A 25,479-nucleotide genomic window follows, 5' to 3' on the forward strand; every position below is an offset into this window, starting at 1 on the left:
GAGTAGTCTTAAAGGAGCTGCTTCCAAGAAGCAGTGTTCTCCAGATAAGGAAAAGTTCAGAGATGTGCATGCCTGTGCTGAGTCTGGAATCCTCCCTCCATTATGTTCTGCCTCAAATTCCATTTCTACCCACTCTGGCTACTCAATCAGGAATTGATTCATCTTTTTAATTACCCATAAACATTTATTTTTCTCCATAGCTTTGTGTCATTAGTAGAAAATCTAGAGGATTTTTCATACCTTTTTTAGTGGAGATGAACAAAGTTCAAATTATATATGTACTTTTGAAAATGTTTGTTGATTAAAAGCAGTATTATGCATTAGTTGAGAAACAATTAAAATACTGTAGGAGAGACTCAAACCCAGAGCCTCAGCTGCAGTTCTTTTTCACTGTGAGCTTTACTCTTTGAGATTCTGTAGATGCCCTGGCCAGTATGGGGTAGTTTTGTTGGCTTTAACATGTTTGTCAATTTTAGCCCCCCAAAAGATGAGAATGAGGAAGAGGATTAGGATAAGCCACCTCACGTTTGACTCCATGTTGTGAGCATCGTACATCTCCTAGCCAGGCTGTGTGTTCCAGAAACAAAAAACCCAAAGGTAGAATAGAAGTTGTGAATAAACAGGGCAGCACTGTGGAGTGTTTATGAGGAACAGGACAAGAGACTTAAAGGACAAGATTGAAACTGGATTGGAACTAAGAATTTGGCTACATGTAGAATTAAGAACATTAGTTTGTCCTCAGTGCTGGGTTCCTAGAAAGGCTGCCTCTTCTGAAAAGGGTTTAAGAAAACTCCTTCATTACATACATCTTTAAGGACAGTTTTTGTTGTAAGGATAAAATGGAACATAGTATAAAGATATTTTATAAACTGAGTCATATGATTTAAATTTTGTTTTAACTGAAAAATAAAAGAGGATGGTCCATAAGACCCAACCAGATAACATAAGTGAATGAGTTTTTCATGTATTAGATATTTATTTGGGGAAGGTGATTCATGTGCTCAAGTATATGCATCATCCATAGGAACCAGTGATACACAGACTTAGATAGCTGTGGCTGTAGTAAATGGATTGTTTTCATACAGAAGTCTGCTTAACAGTTAAAGTTAGAAGTTTAATTTAAAAACAAAACAAAACAAAACAAAAAAACCAAGAAATGTAGAGGCAGCGAAGCCTAGAGGAAAGAAGCAGAAGCAGTGTAAGATTTGGCTTATGGGGATCCCCCCAACCCCATCCTCCTTGTCCCTTCCCATGCACTAGGGACCTGGCTAAAGCAGTTGCTGAGGAAAAACAACTCCCATGCGTAAGTCACTGGGCTGCACTGGCCCTCCATACCCAGGAGTGTGGCACTGTTCAGCAGCCTCCAGCAACCACAGGGCACTTACATGCCTTTCTAATAGAAAGAAAGAGGAGATAGTATCAGTCATTTATTTATAAATTCAGAAGTCTTATTTTTAGTCTGTCAGATAGAATGCTAGAAATAGGGATACGCTTGTTAAGTAAAACACCCTTGTACTCAGTTTCTGTTAAGCATGTGTTAAGTGCCAGCTGCCTAAAGTAGTCTGGAGGAGGAAGTCTAGGAAAATCACGACTTGGGAAGTGAAAGTTAGTACAATAGGAGTACTGGGGAAGAGTATGGCTTGACATTACAAACTTTCTAAGTAGGGATAGCTGCTTTGACCAAGGTTATGAGCCAGGAGGAAGCGTGGCAAAATCAAAGGCTGAAGTAAGACTAAAATGCAGAGTATAGTGGATTTAAATTAAGTTGGAAAAGTAGGAAAGATCATATTTAAGTCATTTTATCCAAAGAAGAAAAAGCCATTAAAACCCTCAACTCATTAAAGTGCTAGTTTTCACTACAAGGTATAGTAGGTATGGGATACAAAGTTTAAAAAATTGAACAGGAATGTTACAGTTATATTAAACTTAAAAATACAAGGTTAAATATTTTTAAAAGTTAGTGGATTTCATATCATCCCTTTTTTTGTGTTTCGTTTTATACTGTAGAATGAACCCAGTTCTTCATCCTAAGCTGCATTTCCAGGGCATGCACCCCTCTCATTTTTAAATTTTTAATTTTGAGACAAGGTCTCATTAAGTTACTGAGTTTCCCACATTGGGCTTGAAATGCCTGTTCTCCTGCTTCGTTCTCACAGAGTCCTGGGATTACAGATGTGCCCCACTGTACCTTGCTTCATCTCATTTCTTACTGAACAGAATGTTACTTTTTTTCTTAGTCACAAATTGACAACTATGTTACAATAACCTTGGTAATGTCAGAAAAAAAAAGACATTTGCTTCTATGCTAAAAGAAAACGTGTGCTGATGTGAATAGGTTTGTGCTGATTGAGAGCTGCCACAGCTTTCTGGTGGTACATATCAACCCTTACACTGGTGTCTTACTTATCATGGCCATGTTTAGCTGCAGGGTTGGTCATCATTTTGGAGTCTCCATTACTAAGCAAAACAGGACAAACTGAGTTAGCTCACACTTTCCTAGGGAAGTCTTACCTAAAGTCTTTTCACATTCATCTTTTATAGGTATCTTAAAAGATTTTTGCAGTTCATATATTTCTGTTTACCTTGGCCAATTTATAGAATAACTCTGTACAATATCAGATAACATTTTTTCATGGCATTGAGCATTAACCTTTTTCATTTATTCTGTGGCTTTTAAAATTTTGTTTTTATAACTTGTTACCTGCCAATGAGATTATATGATACTATGATCCTGGATGTTAATGAAGGAAGCATGCTATATATCATAAAAATATTTTATTTTTTGAATTTTGAATTTCAAATTACAAAAAGCTTAAAGAATAGCATCAAGAGCTTTATATACTCTTTTCCTTTATTGACTGTGGTACAGTATTCTGAGGTCAAAAGGAATTAAGAAATTTTAACTTTCAGTAATCTTAGTGTTAGTAATAATGGTATTATTTTGAAACTTATGTTGCAACAGAAAACAAACATAATTTTGTTTTTAATGTCATTTGCACCCATGAAACAATGCCAGTCATGATGCAGATACAAAATTGAAGAAGGCGATAAAACACCTTTGAATTACATGTACTGGTGTGATGTATTTTTTAAAAAATGCATATGTCCTAGCTTAATCCATTAAAAAACTTAAAAAGAAATGACCAGTCCATTATTAATAGACTAAACTAGTACTCAGATTGCAAGTAATTTCCAGGATAAACAGAAAAATTTTTTGGTGAGATATTTAAGTTATAGCCTGAGGCAACAAATGCTCAAGATGATCCTGGCAATCTTGTCATAGCAAAATATAAGTAAGCTTTCAAAAATTGTTTCCTGCTACTTTGAGGTCTTGTCAGAAGGACTCAGCTAATCAAGGGTTTCTTGTTCACTAAAGGGGGACAGTTTGTAAATCAACAAGGATGCTAGTAGCAGTGAAGTGCAAAACAAGAGTTCTTAATGAGAGTTAAAAAATCATTGCTGTTCTTTGAAGGATGTTTGTGATTTAATTCATTTTGAAAAGTAGTAAATAAATGACAACTCTTTGTGTTCCTTAAGGGTAATAAATATGGGGGGACATTTCTTTTTTAGAAGTATTCTGCTTAATAATGACATAACATTGGATAAATGAAGAATGATAAAATATCCACATAGTGGCTGCTATGTTTAGTTGATGGAGAACTTAGTAATGAAAACTTAGGCAGACATGAAATTCTAAAAGACTTCTTTAGTGTTTGAACTTTGAAAGATTGAAACTTAAAAGAAGTTCATTTATCACATTTTTATTTTAGAAAACATTTGTAGCAGTAGGATAAAATTTAGTTATTGAGGATAAACTTTTCATCTATTTTAGCTCTCTTTTTGTAGAGTTTTTTTTTTTCCTAGTCTGTATATTTGTTTTCAATATTTTAATTTCTGTACAAATTTTATAAAACTATCTGATTTCAAAACTGAAGACTAATTTTCATCCCAATTGCTGGTACTCCTTTCCCATCTTTGGCTAGTCAGTTTCACATTAGTTGTTGTTGGTTTATGCTACCATTGTTGCTTTTTAAAAAGTATAGTAAAAGTAAACATATAAACATTCCCCCATTCTTTCTTGTACAAAAGGAGCTTATTACACTGTTCCGTATCTTGCTTTTTTTTTTCTCTTTTTATCCTTGAGATCATTCTAATAATGAAGAAGATATGTTTTCCATAGTGCCCCAGGATCTTCAGGAGAGGCTGAAGCAGGAAGACCACTGTAAATTCTTGGCCTGGGCTACATAGTGAGTTCCAGGTCAACCTGAACTATGTAGCAAGGCTCTGTCTAGAAAGAAAAACAAGATTTCTTTTAGTATATTTTTGAATCGTACATAAAAATGTATGTGAGATACATTATGGTTTGATACATTTGTACATTGTATCATGTTCAAATTTAAAAAAATCCCAAATGTAAGTGAAGATATACACCTTTTCTATTTTTTTATTATTATTTTTAATTTATTATTATTTTTTACATTTATTTATTTTGTGTGTGTGTGTGTGTATGTGTGTGTGGCCAGCTCAGCCCACCTGGGGGCAGGGCTGGCTGGCATGTGGTGCTGGGGGATTGAACCGCAGTCCCTGTGCTTTGCCAAGCTTGTTCAAAGTAGGTGCTTTAGACCACTGAGCCATCTCACTAGCCCCTCTTCTATTAATTTTAAGGGCTCTGTCTTACCTCACTGTCCCCTAGTACCTAACCCATGAATAGGTTTTGGTAAAGTGTACTGTATAAATGAACAGTTTTCTTCCCCAAATAGGTTAGTAATAAAAAAGTAAAGTTGTTAGGAAAATTTTCTAATATCTTTGCTAAATTTCAAAGGATTTAAATCAAATATGTCAATCTTTCTTAAGTTAATAGGCACTATGGTATTTTGGGCCTCAGAATTACTTGAGATGATAGAAATAGTAGCAGAAATGATCTTGGTAGCGTAGGTCTGTTACAGGCAAATTTTTGTTTACTGTTTCTATGAAAAAAACTATTCTAGGTTTTAAAACATAGGTAGTCTTGTACATTCTTGTGGAATCAAAATCTTTTTTGTAAACTTTTGTTTAACTATGTCAAAATCTTAGATCTGTAACCAATTTTGTGGTCTGTTTTCTTAGAGTGATTCTGCCACCTGGTGGAATTTTTTAAAAATTATGGTTTCTCATGAAGCCAGGTGAAGTCATGTCAGAAACTAGGTCTACCATATGTACCAGAAATTTAATGTGCGAGAATTCACCAATTCATATTCTAAAACCATGTAAACAAAGGGACTTGGAGGTCAAAAAGAAAAAAAACTTGCATGATCAACTGGTTAGTCCAGATCATTTCTCTGCTATCTTGGACCAAGAATTAGAAATGAAAAAAAAAGAAAAAAAATAGAAGAAAGCTCAGTGTGAAGCTGTGTGTGTAGAGGTTAAGAATTACTACAATTTGCTATTATTTCAGGTTATATATGGATTCATGAGAAATTTAAGGGATTTTCTTAGAACTTTTACTAATAAGTATGTGTTATCATAGTATGATTATAATTATACTCTGCTGGAATTATACAACAGAGATGTCTTGAGAACAACTAGAAATTATAAATAAATTTCTTTTTTTGCCTGTTACTGTAAGAATTTCAATAGTTTAAGCTTTGCAGAGTTCCTAGTTTATAGTTGCTATAGCTAGCCTAGGGTAGTATACTTGGTAGGTTTTGCTCATTATCCTGATCTTATTGCTTAGGCTTTAGCCAAAGCTGTACTATGTATGTCAGTTACTATAAATGTCTAAAGCTTAATTCTCTTTTCTCTTTGGCCATAGCCAGTGCACTATGAAATGTTTACTCATTTGGGGGTTTCCATTGACTTTTAAGAAAAGTTAAATAATTACTGGGTGTGGTAACACATTCCTGTACGTAATCTCAGCACTTGGGAGACTGAGGCAGGTGGATCCCTATGACTTTAAGGCCATCTTGAAACTACATAGAGTTCAGGGACAGCCTGAACTACAAAGTGAGACCCAGTCTCAAAAAACAAAATGAAACAAAAATTCTTGAGGAGTTTTATTTAAAACCTGTTTATTTTCGAATTGTAGCCAGTCGGATGATGATTCTGGATCAGCATCACGCTCTGGATCTGGTTCGAGTACTGGAAGCAGTAGTGATGGGAGCAGTAGCCAGTCTGGTAGCAGTGACTCTGACTCTGGATCTGACTCAGGTAGTCAATCAGAGTCCGAGTCAGATGCATCCCAAGAGAATAAAGTTCAAGCAAAACCACCGAAAGTTGATGGAGCCGAGGTAATACATTTTCCCATGCAAAGTAAATTTGTATCAATTTGGGTAAGCTTATAGGATTGGCTTACATTGTTAATTAACTTTTAGAGGAAAAAACTTGAAATACTGAAAGTTACTTTTAGTGATTCTCAAATTTGTGATTATGTATCTGTAGAATAAAAGCTTACCAGAGCAATGTACAGTTACAAATAAGCAGGTATGAAATACATATTCACATGAATATAATTTTTTCTGCCTCCTTTTGAGGCACAAGTTGAATCTCATAAGTGTCTATTCTTATGGATCAAGAAGCTTCATGAGGTTTACATCACAGGCGCTCTTTCACGGTTAACAAGATTTATCAGTGCTCTTCTTTCTTATAAGTAATTGGTAAAAGGGGGTAAGAGCTGTTCTGTTTGGAAAAAGCTGGAAGATAAACTAAAACCTTTTACACTTCATGTAATGCATGGCAAATTAATCAGAGTATCACTCCATGATGAGATAAGGTAGGTGGAGAATGCAAGTTAGTATGCACATTTTTTCGTGGAGAAAATCTTGTCATGCCTCTCTAAAAGAAAACATGGGCTCGGCTACAGTATACAGTGACAGAGTTGATTTATATTCTGACACAGACTCCTCATCTTTATCTCACACTGTAGCTATAACTACACTGGGAATAGCATTAGTAATAGTGTATTATCAGTTTTTTTTTTTTTTTTTTTTTTAATACTGCTCTTACTCTCCTGCCAAGACTACTATCATTTGTATGTGGAACTTCAAGTCCTCTGAATTTCTTACAGTTCAAGCTCAGCATTTTATTTTAACAGTGTTGCAATGATACTGCATTATATGTGACATGAGTGAAGAAAATAATCATTTATTTTTTGATAGGAGTAAAAATGTTGGAATTGTTAATAAGCTAGTTTTTTTTTTTTTTTTTTTCAATATCCCACACATTTCAAATCTTCACCTCTTTGTTCATGTTTTGACAGTTTTGGAAATCTAGCCCTAGTATTCTGGCAGTTCAGAGATCTGCAATACTCAAGCAGCAGCAACAACAGCAGCAGCAACAGCAACATCTAGCCTCATCTAATAGTGGATCAGAAGAGGTACGTTTTCATTTTGAACTATTTTTAAAATTGGCATATTGCCTAATCATTTAGTATTTTTGAAACTATTAAAAACTCTTGGCTTTCAAAGCCTAAGTTCTGGCAAGCATAAGGTCCTGAGTTTGATCCCCAGTACCAAAACAAAATGAAACAAAACAAAACAAAAAAACAATCAAAGCCTCCATTTGAGATACCTGCATTTAAATGTGTGTGTGAAGAATTTTGAAGTATAGACATATCATTTATTTCTGCCTTTAGGGATGAATCAAAAATAATCAAGGAGAAATTCATCTGTATTTCTCCATCACAGAAAAACTGAAAATAAACTAAATAGGACATATGAAGGAAAAATTAAGTATGTTGTATGCACATATATGTATATACAAAGAATAAGTTATACTGTTATGTTTGTACAAAACATTAACAAAATTGGTTTTAAAATATTTTGTTTTTAATTACACATAGTTGCTCAGATTTGTGGGGTACAGTGTGATTTCAGTACAAGTATACAATGTAAAATTAGATCAAGGTACTTGGAGCATCTGTCACTTCAGACATTTTTATTATTTTCATGTTTGGAAAGGTCATCTCTACTCTTATGAAGCAATTCATTGTCAGCCATAGTTATTCTACTATGCCATAGGACCTTAGAAGTTGATCTTCCTATCCGTCTGTATGTTCTTCTGTACTTTAAGTATTGTTTCTCCATCTCTCCCTCTGCCACATGCTGAAAACCAGTGTTCTATTCTGTTTTTAGCCAGATGAACTTTTTAGCATCCACACATAAATAAGAGATGGGCTATTTGCCTTTTTGTGCCTGGCTCAACTTCATTTAACATAAAGTCTTCTATTTCTTCCATATTGCTTCAAATGACAGATTTTGATTTATTTTTATTGTTGACTAGTAGTCAAATGGAGTCAAACCACATTTTCTTTATCCACCTGTCAATGGATACCTATGTTGATTCCTTATTTTATCTCTTGAATAATGCAGAATTATTGATAATAGTTTTTAAAAAATAGATTGCAGCTATAAACTGTGTGTTAATGACATGCATGTGTGTTTGCACGGTGCATTCAAGAAAAACTTACCTAGAGCCAAATGTGGTGCACACTTTGAATCCCAGCACTCTGGGCAGCTGAGGCTGAATGACCACAAGTTGAGCCCAGCTTAGTCAGTTTACTTACTTAATCACACCCTGTCTCAAAAAGTTGAAAACTGGGAATGTAGAATGATGTAATGGCCCTGGCAGTCCCCCGTACCATACCAAAGCCAAAGCAAAACAAAACATAGCTACCTCGTGGTAAACAAAAGTGTTAGTTTGAGCTAGGATTCCATCTAACTATCCAGTGCACCAATGATGGTCACCAAAAATAACATATATTTTTATATTTTGAACAAAATGGTAATGTGATTATTTAATCAGTTTTTCTGTTTATTAACAGTAAGAAGTTACTATTTTAAGCTAATATAAATATAACATCATGGAACACAAAAAGAATTTACAGATGCTATTATGACCAAAGCAGATGTTAAGTATAGCAAAATTTGACAACATTGTTAAATTATAATTAGTGAATGACACTGACCTTTATTTTTCCCTACAGGATTCTTCTAGCAGTGATGATTCTGATGACTCAAGTGATGTAAAAAGGAAAAAGCATAAAGAGTATGTCATTTTATTCAACAGACTACTTTCGTAGGAAAATAATGATGGCTTTGTATTTCTTTATGGAAATTGTTGCCCCAAAATAAACTTTTACAAATAGTTTATTTATGACATTTTAAAAAATAATTTAAACCATAACCTTTTATTGTTTGTAACATACCCCTTTATCTCCTATAACCCTTTCCTCTACATTTTTAGAAATTTTAAAGATCTATTTAGTTCTGAAATTTTAGTACATTAAATTGAATTTTAGGAACTACAGTATTATTGATGACTTTTTAATTTATGTTAACAGTTCTTATTCATGTGCAAATGAAATTTAGTGCATTTACAGAAATAATGTAGAAACTTACTACCTAAAAATCTTGACAGAAAAAGTATGGTTTCAAATTTTCAGCTTATGTATATTGAAAAGTTTTAATTATCTTTTAGAAACATTCAATTTTGTTTCATTTTTCTATCTACCTTCAATATTTTGTACATTCACTTTGGTGTGCCTTTTGGACTTGTTACTCTTTTCCTACAGGAATTGTATGTCTTTAATGCGAAGATCTGTGTCTTTTGTTAGTTTCTGAAAAGTTAGTCATTTTATCACTGGGTATTTTCTTTCTCATACTGTGATTCCCTTAGGTACTTCTATTAATATAGATGTGTATATGATTCAGTTTATCCTCTGAAAATCTTACGGTATTATGTACTTAATCCCTTTATTGGAATGCCATATTATGGATGATTTTATACTTATGATTTTCTATCCTTTCTCTTTTTTTGTAATAACTGGAAATTGATTAAGGGTGCTGTACCACTCAGCTCTGCCCTCAGCCCAGTTTTGAGAGAGGGTCTCACTTGCCCAGACTAGCTTGAATTTGAAGTCTCTTGCTTCAGCCTCTCAGTTTTCTCCCTTTCTCTGTTCTTCTCCCCTCCTACTCTTTTTCTTTCGCTCTCTCCCTTTCTCTCCCACCTGCCTTCCCTCTGTCTGTCTGTCTGTCTAAGAACTGCTTAGGGATCAAGCCCAAGGCTTCATACAAGTTAGTGCTCTACCAAGGAGTTAGCCCTGTTGTCTGATTTTCAATGCAATAATATTGCATTTTCGACTGCTGTGCCTTGTCATCTACTTAATTTTCCCACTGAGTTATTAATTTCTTAACATGGTATGGGTAGAAGCAGAATATTTTAAGAAACAGGTAATTTGGGATGATGGATATATTTGCTTGAATGTAAAAATTACTACTTCCATTTTTAAAAGATATAAAAAGATATTTTCCGTATATCCTGCATACTGCTGCTTTCATTGTCCAAGCTCTAAAATGACGTTAAGATAAAAAGCAATTTACCTGTATTGCTTTTGTTTTCCAAATCAGATTCTGCATGTGTTTGCTTGTGTTGCTTTAGCATTGTCATAATTGCTACAAGAGATGGGGAGCAGTAGAGCAGAGCAGTTGCTAAGGACAGGATATGGTGTACACTGGGCGTCCTGTACCTTAAGTGCTCAGGATCAGGAGTATGTCAGATTCTAGCTGAGTTTTCCTAAACTCTGAAAATACTCAGAAATTTTCAAATTTTTAATTGGGGATATGTCTGTAAACATAATGTAATATGTATCTTTCATATTGGAGCTCTAAAACATTAATGTGTGTACCCAGTTTTTTCTCTACATATTGACTGGAAAAAAATAGCTGAAGTGGATTAAAAATAGTAAAAAGACTGAGGTAATTGTTGAATATTGGTTGAATAACACTGATGGTCTTTTTATTGACTTTTTTTCTGATTTTAAAATTTAATGAACATATATACTGTAATTTAAAAGACATGTTTTTAAAAAATCATGGCCTCTAGACAACTATAAAATAAAAGTGATTGAAATATTATTTTTGGAGCAGGCTATTAACAAAATTTTCAAAATTAAACCCATGACTCTAAGGTAGAACAATATGTTTTTTATCCATAACGAGAATCTTAATATTAGCTGGAATAGGATTTAATCATCTCTGTATTTTGTTAGTGGCCATAGTTATGTAGGCATGTGTAAATTAATGCACTTCATAAATTTTATACACAGCGAGGATTGGCAAATGTCAGGATCGGGATCGCCATCCCAGTCTGGTTCAGATTCGGAGTCTGAAGAAGAAAGAGATAAGAGCAGTTGCGATGAAACTGAATCCGATTACGAGCCAAAGAACAAAGTAAAAAGCAGGAAACTGCAAAATAGGTAAGTGTAGTATGTTCATGACTTGTTGTTTAAAATTGTATGGAGGGGCTGGGGAGATAGCTCAGTAGAATAAGTGCTTGCCTCGCAAGAGCAAGGGCCTGAGTTCAATTCCCAGTTCCACCAAAAAAAAAAAAAAAATGTTATGGAACATATTCTTTCTGAATATAGTTTTGCACATCTGTTTTACGCTAATGGTTTTATGAAACATTTTTTTTTTCTTATCCTTCCTTAGATCTAAGTCAAAAAATGGGAAAAAGATACTTGGACAAAAAAAGAGACAAATTGATTCATCTGAAGAAGATGAGGAGGAGGAAGACTATGATAATGATAAGAGAAGTTCTCGTCGCCAGGCAACTGTCAATGTGAGCTACAAGGAAGATGAGGAAATGAAAACAGATTCCGATGACCTACTAGAGGTCTGTGGAGAAGATGTTCCCCAACCAGAGGAAGAGGAATTTGAAACAATAGAAAGGTTTATGGATTGTCGTATTGGGAGAAAAGGAGGTATTTTTTAAAAAAAACCATTTTATTGTTTGGTTTTTTAATAGAACCAAAGTCAAAGAGGATAAATTTTCTTCTGTTTTATGTCTTTGCTGTAAAGGTATACTTTGGTTATTGGCTTGAGTGTCTTCTTCCCAAAAAATACTCACCTGACCTCATCATATATTGTGGATACTTAGAAAATTTTTAACTTTTGAATTTGATTTTTTGGCCTGCTGTACCTAAGTAATTAGTTGTTGTTCAAGCACTTATAATTTCACAAAATGTTTGGTTTTTGAAAATTTTTTTCTTAAGTAGATTATTTCTTAGTTGGCGGTAGTTTTTTTTAGAACTAAAATAGCTGGGAATTAAAAATAATTATAACTTAACTTTCCAGTTATTAATTATTGTAAATTAGTATGTGCTTTTATGTTTTCCACTGTGTTGACCTTTATTCCCTCATTTTAAAACTAAAACTAAAATTTTTTTTCCATAATTTTATTGAGAAACAAATAGCAATTAAGACAGTTTCAAATCAAACTGGTAGGACAGTTCCAATAATTAACACATTGCATACTCTCTTCCTAATGGTTATTTGCTGTACAAGATGCAGGCATGATATCCTATTTACAAACACTATTAGAACAAATCCCTCTATTCATTAAGAGAATGTAACTATATATCCTAACCACTTTGAATACACAGATACAAAATGGACATTCATCTGTATTCCCTTTTTTGTTTAGTTCCATCATTTGAATATTATAGGTGTGTAAACTCAGCAAAATATTCTAAAAGAGTCCAGTAGTCCATAATAGTATAAGGTCTTCCGCTTGACTGGCAGTGTCAGAAATTGTTGACAAGAGTCCCCTACAACTGAACATAACACCATGGCTTTACTTATACTACGTTTTTATACCTTTCTGCTGGATGGTTAAGACCAAGATAAGCAATACCTATGCAACAAAAATTGTAGCTTTTGGATCTGTAAAACTAACATTTTAAATTAGTTAATTCTTCGACACTAAAATTCATATTCTGTTTTATGTATAATTTTCTGTAAATTTTTATATCCTAATTGTTTTCTTAAGAGAGTGTTCTTATTTTTGTAATCTTAAAAAATTAAGTTAAAAGGAAGCAATCCTACATGAAATTGTACTTTTGTTTTCAGCTACTGGTGCTACTACAACCATCTATGCAGTTGAAGCGGATGGGGATCCAAATGCAGGATTTGAAAAAAACAAGGAGTCAGGAGAGATCCAGTATTTAATTAAATGGAAAGGATGGTCCCATATCCACAACACTTGGGAAACTGAAGAAACCCTTAAACAGCAGAATGTTAGAGGAATGAAAAAGTTGGATAACTATAAGAAAAAAGATCAGGAAACAAAAAGATGGTAAATATGCTGTGTACCATGTTATTTTTTATTGCTCAAAATTTCTACTAAATTCTTTTGATAATTAGGAATACAAAACCAAGAACTAAATGACAGCCTAATGTAGCTATTTCTCATGTATAATATTCCATCTCAAGTTGTGATTCCTTAGGAGTAGCCTCCAACCCTTTCCTTGATAACAATCACATAAGAATATTTCTTATACATTATAAACTACAAATTTATGAAACTAAAAAGTACGATTAATTTCTGTACCACTTTCTTCATTGCTTGAGTTTATCTCAACAAGATTAACTGACAAAATGGGAGCTTTTGTACTATGGATAATATTTAGTGAGATAAATTATTTAAAGGAGATTTTGAAGTCTGTTTCTGGTTAAATTTTTCCAGGTTGAAAAATGCTTCCCCAGAAGATGTGGAATATTATAACTGCCAACAAGAGCTTACAGATGATCTACACAAGCAGTACCAGATAGTGGAGCGTATAATTGGTTAGTTGTAAAAGATTTGGATAAAGCTACTATTTTATTTTTAATTTTTAACTTATGTATGTGATATAGGGTCTCACTACACAGGTTAGATTCATAGTGATCCTCCTATTTTCACCATCCCCAGTGCTGGGATTACAGGCGTGTGCCATCACACCTGGACTCAGTGGCTGGCTCAGCTTGCCATGGGGCAGGGCCAGCATGGCATGAGGTACCGGGGAGCGAACCCTGGTCCCTGTGCTTGCCTAAGCAGGCACTTAGTCCACTGAGCTGTCTCACTGGCCTTCTGCTTTCGTTTTAGAATTATCTTCAAATCTTCTGAAAGAATCATAAATTTATATTAAATACATTAGTTTCCTATTACTAAACTACAGAATTATAAAGTAAATCATGTTGGCTTGTGTAGCATTTACTAAGTATTAGTCTCTCATAAGATTAAATATAAACAACCTGGTTTATCTCACAGCTCATTCCAACCAGAAGTCAGCAGCTGGTTATCCTGACTATTATTGCAAATGGCAGGGCCTTCCATACTCAGAATGCAGCTGGGAAGATGGAGCTCTCATTTCCAAAAAATTTCAGGCATGCATTGATGAGTATTTTAGCAGGAACCAGTCAAAAACCACTCCTTTTAAAGATTGCAAAGTGAGTATTATTTGGCATTTTCAATTAATGAAAATGTATTTATGCATCATAAATATAAATCTAAATAGAGGATTTGGATCTTGATTTCAGTCAAAGTGAAGAAGGGTACTTCATAGGTCTTACAGGAAGTGAGGTTCCTGTCGTTGCTGTGTGATCTTTGATGTGGTTAACTTTTATCCTTGGTGAGTGGTATTATGTCACAAAGGTGATAAACTGATAATGGTATGATGATGGAATTTGTGACGAGTGGGCTGGTTAAAAAATTTTCTTGGAAACTAGAGGTATATACTCAGATAAAAAGTAGAGAGCATACTTTTCTCTGAAGTTAAGGAAGTGCAAGAGGATCATACTCAACAGATTTATCAAGGATTACTTTGCTGCTGATAGTTCTGAAATCTTCAATTTATAAAAATTATTAGTGATAGTTTAAGGTAAGGTACTATTACAACTCTTAGCTATTACAAAATTGAATTGTTTGTAAGAATATTTAGAAAATTAGATATTGTAAGGAAAGCTAATCTGTTCCTGTGTTTTACTTTCTAGTTCAGCACTGCAGTGATGGATATGAATTAATTTTAAGTTTTTCAGTTTATAATAGTTTTTGCTTATGAAATACATGAGACTCATGTATTTGGCAGGAACTTTATTTTCTCTGTTTTTTGTTTAAAAAGAGCAAAATGATCACTCCACATTCTTGCTATGAGTCACAGAAAATAGTACTCTGTAAATCCTTAGATATATTCAGTCATATAATATCTGAAATTGACTTGATGGAATTTTGAAGTTTACAGTGAAAGCTTAGGCTTTCATTTTGCAGTATAATTCCTTAGATAAAGTCTATATGTTAACACTTTCCTCTGAAGGTATTAAAACAAAGACCAAGATTTGTAGCCTTGAAGAAGCAGCCATCGTATATTGGAGGACATGAAAGTTTAGAATTAAGAGATTACCAACTCAATGGTTTAAATTGGCTTGCTCACTCTTGGTGCAAGTAAGTATATTTTGAATTATCTTAATTTGCCTGCCGATACACAATTCAGAAAAAGTGAATACAGTGTATAAACAATACTTATATACTAGGAAGAAATCTATTGGAACTTGAGTTCAGTTGTTTCAGTTTTTTTTTAGTGTGTGTATTCTGACCCCACACCCCCAATTTTTTGAGACAGGGTCTTGATAGTCTTAAATTCATTTTGTAGCCTAGATTGGCTTCAAACAGTGTCTTACCTTGGCCTCCTGAGTGCTGACATTGTAGATGTGTCCCAGCGTGCCTGGCTATGATAGATGTAGTTCTTAAACGTATTACAATCCAATTTTTAAAGAAATATTATGCAGTTCTATCGCGCATTATTCCTGCTCTAGTCACCCTCAGACCCCCGCCCCCCACTCACACACACACTAGGGATTAAACTCAGGGATTTGTAAATATCTGGGAAGCACTATCCCAGTGAGCTATATCCTTTTTCCTTCCCTAGTTATATGTCTAATAACCATTTAGTCCTCTATCTTTGGCCTGTCCCTCCAACTCTTGAAAGTATACATAAATCTCTAGGATGTAATTTGGGTATGATTTTTCAAGTGTTACTTTCTTGGAGAATTTATTTACTGTTTGGAGAGACAAATTGTACTCTTGTTTTCATAATTTATTGAGTAGATAAGTTAATTTTTTTAAAAGTTAATTTTTAAACCTCTGATCTAATGTGGCAATACTCCCACCTTATGGTACTGGGTGTTGACCCCAGGGACTTTGCACTGAGCTACATCCCTGGTCCTTCCCTTTTATTTTTGAGAGGTCCCTCAGTACATCGTCAGGTTGAACAGAGTAGGGTAGAACTCATCATCCCCTTGCTTCAAACTCATGGAGTGCTGGGATCGTAGGTTTTGAGTACCATACCCATCTTTCTTTATTTTTCTTGTAGTATTTTCTCCACACACTATGATTTTTTGGAGCTGGGAGCATAGCACTGCTTGGGATTGAATCTAGGGTCTCATGCATTTGGTAGCCCAATGGTGTACTGTTCAACTGCATCCCCAATCTCTTTTATATTTTATTTTGACACAGGGCCTTGCTAAGTTGCCCAGGCTGACCTTAAACTTTTGATCCTTTTTCCTGAGGCTTTATTTTTTTATTTATTTATTTTTAATAATTTTATTGAGAAACAAATAGCAATGGGATAGTTTCACAACCGATTACTAGCACATTTTCAATAATCAATACATTGCATATTGTTGTCTTAATGGTTATTTATTGTGCAAGATGCAGACATGATATCTTGTCTCAAACACTATTAGAACAAACATCTCTATTCATTGAATTAAGAGAATGGATCTGTGTATCTATCCTATTTTGAGTAGACCGATACAAAATGGACATTCATTTCTATCCCACTTTTTGGGTTTTGTCAGAGAAGGGCATTCTACTGTCATTTAGATACTGTAGGTGCATGAATTCAGCAAAATATCCCAATATAGTCCAGTAGTCCATAATAGTAGTGGGTTATCCATAAGAGTGGCAATGTCTCAAGTTGTTGACTTGAGCCTTTTACAGCTCAGCATATAAATATGGCTTTACTTTTTATATCTTGTTTTTACACTTTTCTGCTGGATGGTTAGGGCCAAGTTAAAGCAAGACCTATGTAACAAGAAATGTAACTTTTGTATCTGATAAGGTCAGTCAGATCCCCTCACGATTTACCCTGAAACTCTGTATTGCAGTTTGTAGATCCTTCGTCAGTGTCAGCCATGTGGATGAGTCACAGCCATTGCTTGACCAGTTTGCTCTCTGTGAAAGCCTGAGAGAATGTTTTCTCTCCATGTGACTCTCCTTAGGTACACTCTGCATTATCATTCATTTTCCTCTGTGGCCTCATAATCTCCTTGATCAGAAAGTTTGGGGTACAACTGAGTTACATGATGTTACAGTACAGAATCTCCTATGTCCTGAGTCTTCACTGACCTTGAAAGGCTACGGCCAAAATGTTGGCTGTCTTGCAGCCCTTCTTTTTCTCTAATTTTTGGTCTGCAAACTTAGGGTGTTAACCCTTCAGAAGAGAGGCTTATTATTATTACCCTACAACATAGGCAGTTGAGCTTAACCTCACTATCTGTCTGGGTGTCAAACATCTTAGACATAACATGGAACAGGTATTTTCCATCAAGTATTGATATGTTAAACTTTGAGTCCCTCTAGAATATGAAGAAAAAAGATTAAGATAAAAAAAATTTAAAAATAAGAATAAGCATTAACCTATTTTTACAAGGAAATTTAGAAATCTAACCATATACAGCGTTGTAGCAGGACAGTCCTGTGACTTTTTTTATCCCTGATTTTCATTTATTATCTGTTGTTTTTTTTGTTTGTTTTGTTTTGTATTAATTCCTGAGGCTTTAGAATAAGCTGGAATTACTGTTCTGTACCACAATACCTAATACCCTTTTCACATTTATTAATTGTAGCTCATTGAAAAATGGTATAATATGATAATTATTCATTTTTTTATAACTATATGATGTATGTGAGTGATATAAAAGAAGTTACTTTGAATATTTGGATCATTACTGCATACATAATGTTTTGTTCTTGTTTTTAATTTTGTAGAGGAAATAGTTGCATACTTGCTGATGAAATGGGTCTTGGAAAAACGATACAGACAATCTCATTTTTGAATTACTTGTTTCACGAACATCAATTATATGGACCTTTTCTATTAGTAGTACCATTGTCCACTCTCACTTCTTGGCAAAGGGAGATTCAGACATGGGCTTCTCAGATGAATGCTGTTGTGTATTTAGGGGACATTAACAGCAGAAACATGGTAAGTTGTTTCTCTGCAAATTTGGAAGTCTAACCATACGTATCTTATGAGATGACTATTTTGTTTTGTTTCTGTAATCTTAATTTTAAGAAAACTTTCCAAAACTAGATGTATAATACATACTTAGCTACATAAATTGTGATTTAGTATAGATATATCTATCTGCTTTCTCTCTCAAGAAATTTCAAATATAGTAAGCTCCCAACCTCATATATTAGGGGAAATGTTTGCAAGTCAAATTTGTTCTTAAATTCAATAAAATTTTAACATGCCTTTAAAATAAAGCTTTAAAAATCCAAACACATACTCATAGATGCAGTAAATCCCCAGTTGTATGGTACTACTACACATGCAGTAAGTACACAGCAACACAGCTGACAGTGTCCAGAGACATAAGAGCACCTTCTACAGTTTGCATCTACCAATGTAGCTTAAGGTCCGTTTGTATCTGTGTTAGTTTGTAATGCCAGTGTTTGTAAGTCAAGAACTGACTGTATACAGAAAAGCAAAACAGTGTCTGAGCATCCACTTCCTCTTTTCTAGTCTGACAGTTTCAGTTCATTACTAGCTTTATGTGTACTTCACCATATTATATTTTAGATATTCAGTAAAGTATAATTTACTTAATGTTTGTCTTAGAATTGTCCTTAAATTTTTTAATAGATAAGAACTCATGAATGGATGCATCCCCAGACCAAACGGTTAAAATTTAATATACTTCTAACAACTTATGAAATTTTATTGAAGGATAAGGTATGTGATATTTTTTTGGTTTGGTGTGCTAGTTTTTTCGTTACCATATGTTGATAGAGTGAAAGTATCACTTAAGTCATGGCATGCATGACTCAACAATCTGTAGTGTGGGGGATGATTTTCTTATATATGACCATTAAACTAAGAATGGTTTTTACATTCTAAAAGGTTTTAAAGTGTCATATTTGAGAGGGTTATATTGAAAGAATATGTAATAGACCACATTGTTGGTCTGCAGAGTCTTAAAATATTTACCATATGACTCTTCACAGGAAAAGATTGTCAACTCTTGACTTAGGTGAAACCAGTTTGATATTGTCTATCAATGTGTAAGTTCTTTAAAGAGGAAGAAGTTGCCTAACTAGATTAAGCTACCATGATGTGAAATACATTTATAACTACTATTTTGTTTAATTTACCTACTTGAAAGTTATTTTCTATTTCTTTTTATATTGAAGAGGAAAATCAAGTCTCAAAGACTGGCCAGAATTGACACAGTAGGATCAGACCCATGTGTTTTCAGTCAGAGACCTAAATTTATGTTAAGACCATCAGTTCATCAAAGTCTTGGAGTACATGTGAAGTCAAATCTGTTCCAAGTTGATGTTAATAGAGATTTTTTTTTTTTGGTGGAACCGGGGATTGAACTCAGGCCCTTGTGCTTGCCAGGCAAGCGCTTATTTTACTGAGCCATTTCCCCGGCCTCGATAGAGATCTTTAATGTACTTAAATTAGAAATCTTATTAAAAATGCCTAAATTAGTAATATGAGTTTTTTTTCTTAGCATTGTCTAATCTAGTAAAACTGAGTTGATGTGCCATTTGCTAAGTGTTAAATTAATCCTAGAAGAAACTTTATTTTGTATGTTGGATTACATAATTTGAAAATTCTAGTAAAACCTGAAATGCTTCTTATTTAGAAATTAGACAAAGGTTTTTTAATTTTAATTTGTCTCATTTTAGCAACCTTAGTTCCGATCAAATGAGAAGGCTGACATTGGATCCTCTCTCTATACACCTATTAACTATATTTCTTTGTTTCTTCTAAGGCTTTTCTTGGTGGTCTGAATTGGGCATTCATAGGTGTAGATGAAGCACATCGATTAAAAAATGATGATTCTCTTCTATACAAAACATTGATAGATTTTAAATCTAATCACCGCCTCCTTATCACTGGAACTCCTTTACAGAACTCTCTCAAAGAGCTGTGGTCATTGCTCCATTTCATTATGCCAGAAAAGTAAGAAAAATTTTCATCATACATTTTATTTTTTTATTTTATTGTATTTTTTTTCTGCATTTAGGACAGGGTCTATAGGTTCTCACTATGTAGATCAGACTCATAGGGATTCTCTTGTTTGCAGCCTCCCAAGTGCTGGGATTACAAGTGTGCACAACCACGCCCAGTCTCAGTCGCCACCTCAGCATGCCCTGCGGGGTGGGGCTGGCCTGGCACAGCACCACAAGGCACGGCAGGCCCAGGCCCAGGGTCAAACCCCAGCTGCTGTGCTCTGCCTAAGCAGCACTTTAGTCTGCTGAGCTATGAAGCTGGCCCTCATTACACATTTGCAATCATAGTTTTATGTGTAGGTTTTTCGTGAGAACAGAATTAGTTTATCTAGTAAGGTCAGTAACTGATTTTATTGCCCTAAAGCACTAGAACACAGATTAATGAAAACAGGAAAGGTAGTAGGATAATACTTGGGATTTATTTTTGAATTTTTAAATTTTTGTATATAGAGTTAAGCTGTATGTTACAAATTACAATAATTGATTTTGTAGTTGTTCCAGAGTACATTCTTTGGAAATTTGTAACTGAACTTTGTGGAAGTAACCCAGGTATATAATTAAAACAAAACAATAGACTTAAAAAGGTTAAATGACTTATTAAAGGTTACTTTTTTTCTAAAAGAGCTATAACTTTATTTTTGAGAATCAGTAGTGACAGTTACTTTTTTACTTGAAAATACTTCAACTTCTTTAAGTGCTTTACACACACACATATTTATGTATGTAAAATGGACTTTATGGGAGACAGGTTTTTACATGAGATTAAATTTAACCCTTATTTTTCCCCCTAAAACTCTTACTTAATATGATTACCTTGATCAGTATCATACACATTTTAGCTTTTTTTTAGTGATTGTTCCATTGTCTCAAATTTTAAAGGTTTTCTTCTTGGGAAGATTTTGAAGAAGAACATGGCAAAGGGAGAGAATATGGTTACGCAAGTCTTCACAAGGAGCTTGAGCCGTTTCTGTTACGCCGAGTTAAAAAAGATGTAGAAAAATCTCTTCCTGCCAAGGTTGAACAGATTTTAAGAATGGAAATGAGTGCTTTACAGAAACAGTATTATAAGTAAGTTGTGATGTTTTACATAGAACATATATTCTAAGCATTTAATTCTGAATAACCTCTATATTCTGTCCTTATCCCTGGGCCCACTTCCCCATCAATAAGTCTTAGAGTTGTAGCAGTTGTGAAATTTGAGAATAGTTTTATTCTGTAGCATAATGGGGCATAGGGTTTTAATGACACGTCCATGATTTGGGGATGACAAGGCTAAATCATCTTGTAACACACTGTTAATTTCTTTCCTAGGTCTCATTGTCTTACATTATAAAGAGTTTTTTTTTTTTTTTTCTAATATTCTGATCCTCTTGATTTCTATGATAGTGAGATATTATGTAATTATAATTGAGAGGAAGAGAGAGTTAGGCCTCTGCTTTTTGATGAACATGGACAAATCATATTGGATATAATTTTATATGGCATGATCTATAAAGTAAGATTTTTTCCAAGGTTCAAATGGGACAGTAAGTCCTGGTATCTATTTAAATATTTAGCAGCATAAAATGAAATACCTTGCTACGTGTATTTGGAGTTTCAGAAACACTTGTATTTTATGATAAAAATCTATAGGCTGCTATGCATTTAAATAATGTAGTTTTCACATAATTTTTTAGGTTTTTATTACAGAACATTTCAAACACATGCAAACATAGTATTATATTTTAAAACTCATGTTTTATGGTATAGTCATTCACCTTAATTTTTAACTTATAGCCACTCTTGCTTTATCGCATCATCATCTCCATTTCTTTTCACTTTGTCAGGCAAAGCAGAAGTAGGTTTTTTATCCACAGACTTTTTTCTGTCATCTCTAATGATTTTTTTTTTAAACACTAGCATCCCATTTTAAAATGCAAATAGTATTTTCATGATATTAAGTGTTTAATATTAATGTTCAGATGTTCTGGATAGTCTTGAGCTTTCTGTGAAAGTTTGCCTGAATCAAAATTGAAGCAAGGTTTGTTGATGACATTTGATTTTACCTCTTATGTGTAGGTTCTTCTTTTTAAAAATATTTGGTGAGGAAAATAACTATCCCATCAAATTTTTCCATAATCTATATTTTGCATATTACATTTTTTTGGGAATAGTTTTAACACGTGTTGTATATTTTTTATAGATTGGTTGATACATCAGGTGATTGCTTAAATTTACATTTTAATTCATGACCATAGTATGTTTTATAATGCAAAATGATGGTATAGTATTCTAATTTTGTTATGGAGTTCTTTTAAAATGAAGAGCAGTGCTGAAATAGATGAACAGTTCTCTGTGGTTTTATGAATGCTTGTTGGTCATTGTCGTGGACGTTAGGGTTTAGACCCTTCCAGGTGGTTTTTTTGAAACTAAAGTAATAAAATACTGCCGTAAGTTTATGTAAAGGTGTTTTTATAATGCTACCTTAAGAGAAGGTCAAGAAAATCTTTCTGGAGAGGGAAAAATAATCTCGTTTTTATTACCTTTAATGGTGTTGAGCATTGTCCATAGGTTCTGCTTTGCTCTTTAGACTTAGACTTAGAAACTGTCATGGTTACTTTTTTCTCAGTGTTAGGACAAAATACTCGATACCCAAAATTAAAGAAGGAAAAGTTTAGCTCACAGTTAGTGGAGGTTTCAGTCCATACTCAGCTGGTTCTAAGGAAATGACTGCACATGGCAGAGGGCAGCAGTTCATGGCAGTGGAAAACAGCAAAGAGTGAAGAGTAGCAGCTGTGGCAGCTAGCAGGTGTCTCTCCCCTCCGGTATTGTATGAAGATTATCTGCCTCAGCGCGAGTGTAACACAGCTATAATCCTAGCATTGGATCAAGAGTTAATCACAAATTCTAGAAGCCATCCCATGGCTGCATGAGGCTTTGTGGGGACAACTAGACACAAACCATAACAGATACTGAATAACTAAGTGGTAAAGATTGGTAATAAGAGAACACACCAGGTATTTATGGATTATAAAATCCCTTTGAAAACCTAACTTGGTAAGAAAGAAGTAAAATGTGTTGGAACAGAAGTTAACTCCTACTAAGAGGAAATTCTATGTGTAGTTTCGAGTATATAGTAAACTATCACCAAGTTTTCTATAAAGTTACATAATTAGAAAAACATAGTATATCCAAAACTAGGCTGCTTCTTGGTATTTTTTTTAGGTCTGTGAAGAAGATTGAATTTCAATAGCTGTCTAATGAAGTGAAATTTGTAAAAATGTTAAGGAAGAACACTATGTTTTTACTAGATTCAGGGAGTAAAGAATTATCATACATACTGTACTCACTGTATTACACTGAGCGCTTTCCGGTGTGTACTTGGTGTTTCAGCTCACAAGTTACGTGTTCCTGCGCGTTATGGATGAGGCTCTGTCCTGTGTCTGCCTGTGAATGGCAAGATAGTGCAGTATTCCCGGGCACTGTATCTCTTCTTTATGGAGTCAGAATTTATTTCAATAATTTTTCTGTAAACACCATTCTCATAATTCTTTTGTTTTTAAAGGTGGATTTTAACTAGGAATTACAAAGCCCTCAGCAAAGGTTCCAAGGGCAGTACCTCAGGCTTTTTGAACATTATGATGGAGCTAAAGAAATGTTGTAACCATTGCTACCTCATTAAACCACCAGATAATAATGAATTCTATAATAAACAGGAGGCCTTACAAGTAAGAAGTTTTAAATATTGTTAACTTTGTTGTAAGAAAAATTCATTTTATTTGTATAAAGCAGTATTAATTTATTTCTGTTTTAACTGAAAAGTGTGCTATGCTATGCTATATTTGAAATTCCATTTGGCTAATGTGTCATTTAAATAATGATTTTGATTATAGTTTAACCTGCGTAAAATAAAAAAAGCTTTAATAATTTTAGTTTTTGAATTGTGATCAGTTTCCTAAAAACTTAATCAAACTGTACAGTGTAGCAGTTTCTTAAGCATGGTCAAAATATATAACGGATGCTTAACAAAATTACTATAGTGGAAGACACATTATACTCATTCTCCCTTGCTTACAGAGACATTGTCTTGTGTCTTTACTGAGGTATAATGAAAAATACAGTGAATGCTACTGCTTGCTATACAACACAGAGATAGGTTGGTAAATAACATTAGTGTGCGCTTGTGCTTTCGTCCACCTTATTCAGTGGAGTTGGTCCTCTACAACTTATAGCTGAAATCAAAAGAACCATGTAAGGTGAGCATTGTGAATTAATTCAGGACAGTAAGGCAGCCATAGAGCAAAAGTAAAAACACTCAGTGAAGAGCACTTGCAGAATTGATTGAGAAAGTGGCAAGAATGATGGGATCAGTATGTTTGAAGTGAGGGAGAATATTTAGAGAGGGGTTCCTGGCAGTGTCTTTTATTGTAATGCATATTTAAAAATTTAAATATTCACCTTTGCTTTGTTGTTGGAGACAAGGTCTCCTTTTGTAGCCCAGTCTGGCCTCAAACTGAATGTTCCTCCTGCCTCAGCCTCCTGAGTGCTGGGATTACAGGCCTGTGCCAGCCATTACACCTGGCATTCACCATATTTTTCTGTCATCCATATATACAGCAAGAAACTTGTATCTTAATAATTGTAAAAAGATTCACAAGTAGTGATTATGCTGAGTGTGTGACTCAGCAAATGGTATTCTTAAAAAGGACATCTTACTGTCTCAGAGTCTACCTTTCCCATTATGTCTGGAAGACAAATCAGGTAAAACCACATCCTAATTGAGTCACTGAGTGTATACACTAGATTCAGTTACTAATATATGCTTGCTTATTTAAAACTTTTGTTTACCTAATTGTTGCTATTTATGTAGAGTTCATGTTTTCTTTGTTTTGGTTTTTGGTGGAAGGTTTTTGGAAAAGCAGGATAACAACTATAAAATAGAGTGAAATAGAACTTTTTATTACTCTTAAAAATGCAAAAACTTAAATGCTAAATGACAGACAATTTTAATTTATATCATATCAAAACTAAAAGATCACGGAAAATTGTTTTTCAGCATTAAAATCTCAATTGAAAATACTGAAAGAATTTGAAGTATTAAGTGGTGCATTTGTATAATTTATATCTTTTAACAGTTGTAAATTGTTGTTCTCCTTAGCACTTAATCCGTAGTAGTGGAAAATTAATTCTGCTTGACAAGCTGTTAATTCGTCTAAGGGAAAGAGGCAACCGAGTTCTCATTTTTTCTCAAATGGTGCGGATGTTAGATATACTTGCAGAATATTTGAAATATCGTCAATTTCCCTTTCAGGTAAGTATTTCATTGTTGCTTCACCTAATTCCTGACCTTGTTTTATAGAATTACCTTTGAAATTATATACAGATTTTTATATTTTTCTTTTA

General features: G+C 33.9%; 1 protein-coding gene and 1 non-coding gene across 2 annotated transcripts in view; one reads left to right on the forward strand and one right to left on the reverse strand.

Annotated features, from left to right (window-relative positions):
• The window catches only part of Chd1 (chromodomain helicase DNA binding protein 1), an 81,843-nt gene that overhangs the window by 12,906 nt on the left and 43,458 nt on the right, over positions 1 to 25,479 (forward strand). The window contains exons 3-17 of the mRNA XM_004625420.3: positions 6,065 to 6,266; positions 7,235 to 7,351; positions 8,960 to 9,021; positions 11,081 to 11,230; positions 11,463 to 11,734; positions 12,882 to 13,107; positions 13,498 to 13,598; positions 14,062 to 14,240; positions 15,104 to 15,231; positions 17,839 to 18,055; positions 18,719 to 18,808; positions 19,857 to 20,047; positions 20,977 to 21,165; positions 23,642 to 23,804; positions 25,235 to 25,387. Of these exons, the coding sequence (XP_004625477.1) occupies positions 6,065 to 6,266; positions 7,235 to 7,351; positions 8,960 to 9,021; positions 11,081 to 11,230; positions 11,463 to 11,734; positions 12,882 to 13,107; positions 13,498 to 13,598; positions 14,062 to 14,240; positions 15,104 to 15,231; positions 17,839 to 18,055; positions 18,719 to 18,808; positions 19,857 to 20,047; positions 20,977 to 21,165; positions 23,642 to 23,804; positions 25,235 to 25,387 (2,440 nt within the window). The remainder of the gene's footprint in view (positions 1 to 6,064; positions 6,267 to 7,234; positions 7,352 to 8,959; positions 9,022 to 11,080; positions 11,231 to 11,462; positions 11,735 to 12,881; positions 13,108 to 13,497; positions 13,599 to 14,061; positions 14,241 to 15,103; positions 15,232 to 17,838; positions 18,056 to 18,718; positions 18,809 to 19,856; positions 20,048 to 20,976; positions 21,166 to 23,641; positions 23,805 to 25,234; positions 25,388 to 25,479) is intronic.
• Positions 1,250 to 1,379, reverse strand: LOC111814855. Its single transcript, XR_002819732.1, has one exon. It is a non-coding gene; the product is annotated as a small nucleolar RNA SNORA84 (small nucleolar RNA).

This window comes from Octodon degus, unplaced genomic scaffold (assembly GCF_000260255.1).
Source record: "Octodon degus isolate 3935 unplaced genomic scaffold, OctDeg1.0 scaffold00009, whole genome shotgun sequence".
Lineage (NCBI taxonomy): Eukaryota > Metazoa > Chordata > Mammalia > Rodentia > Octodontidae > Octodon > Octodon degus.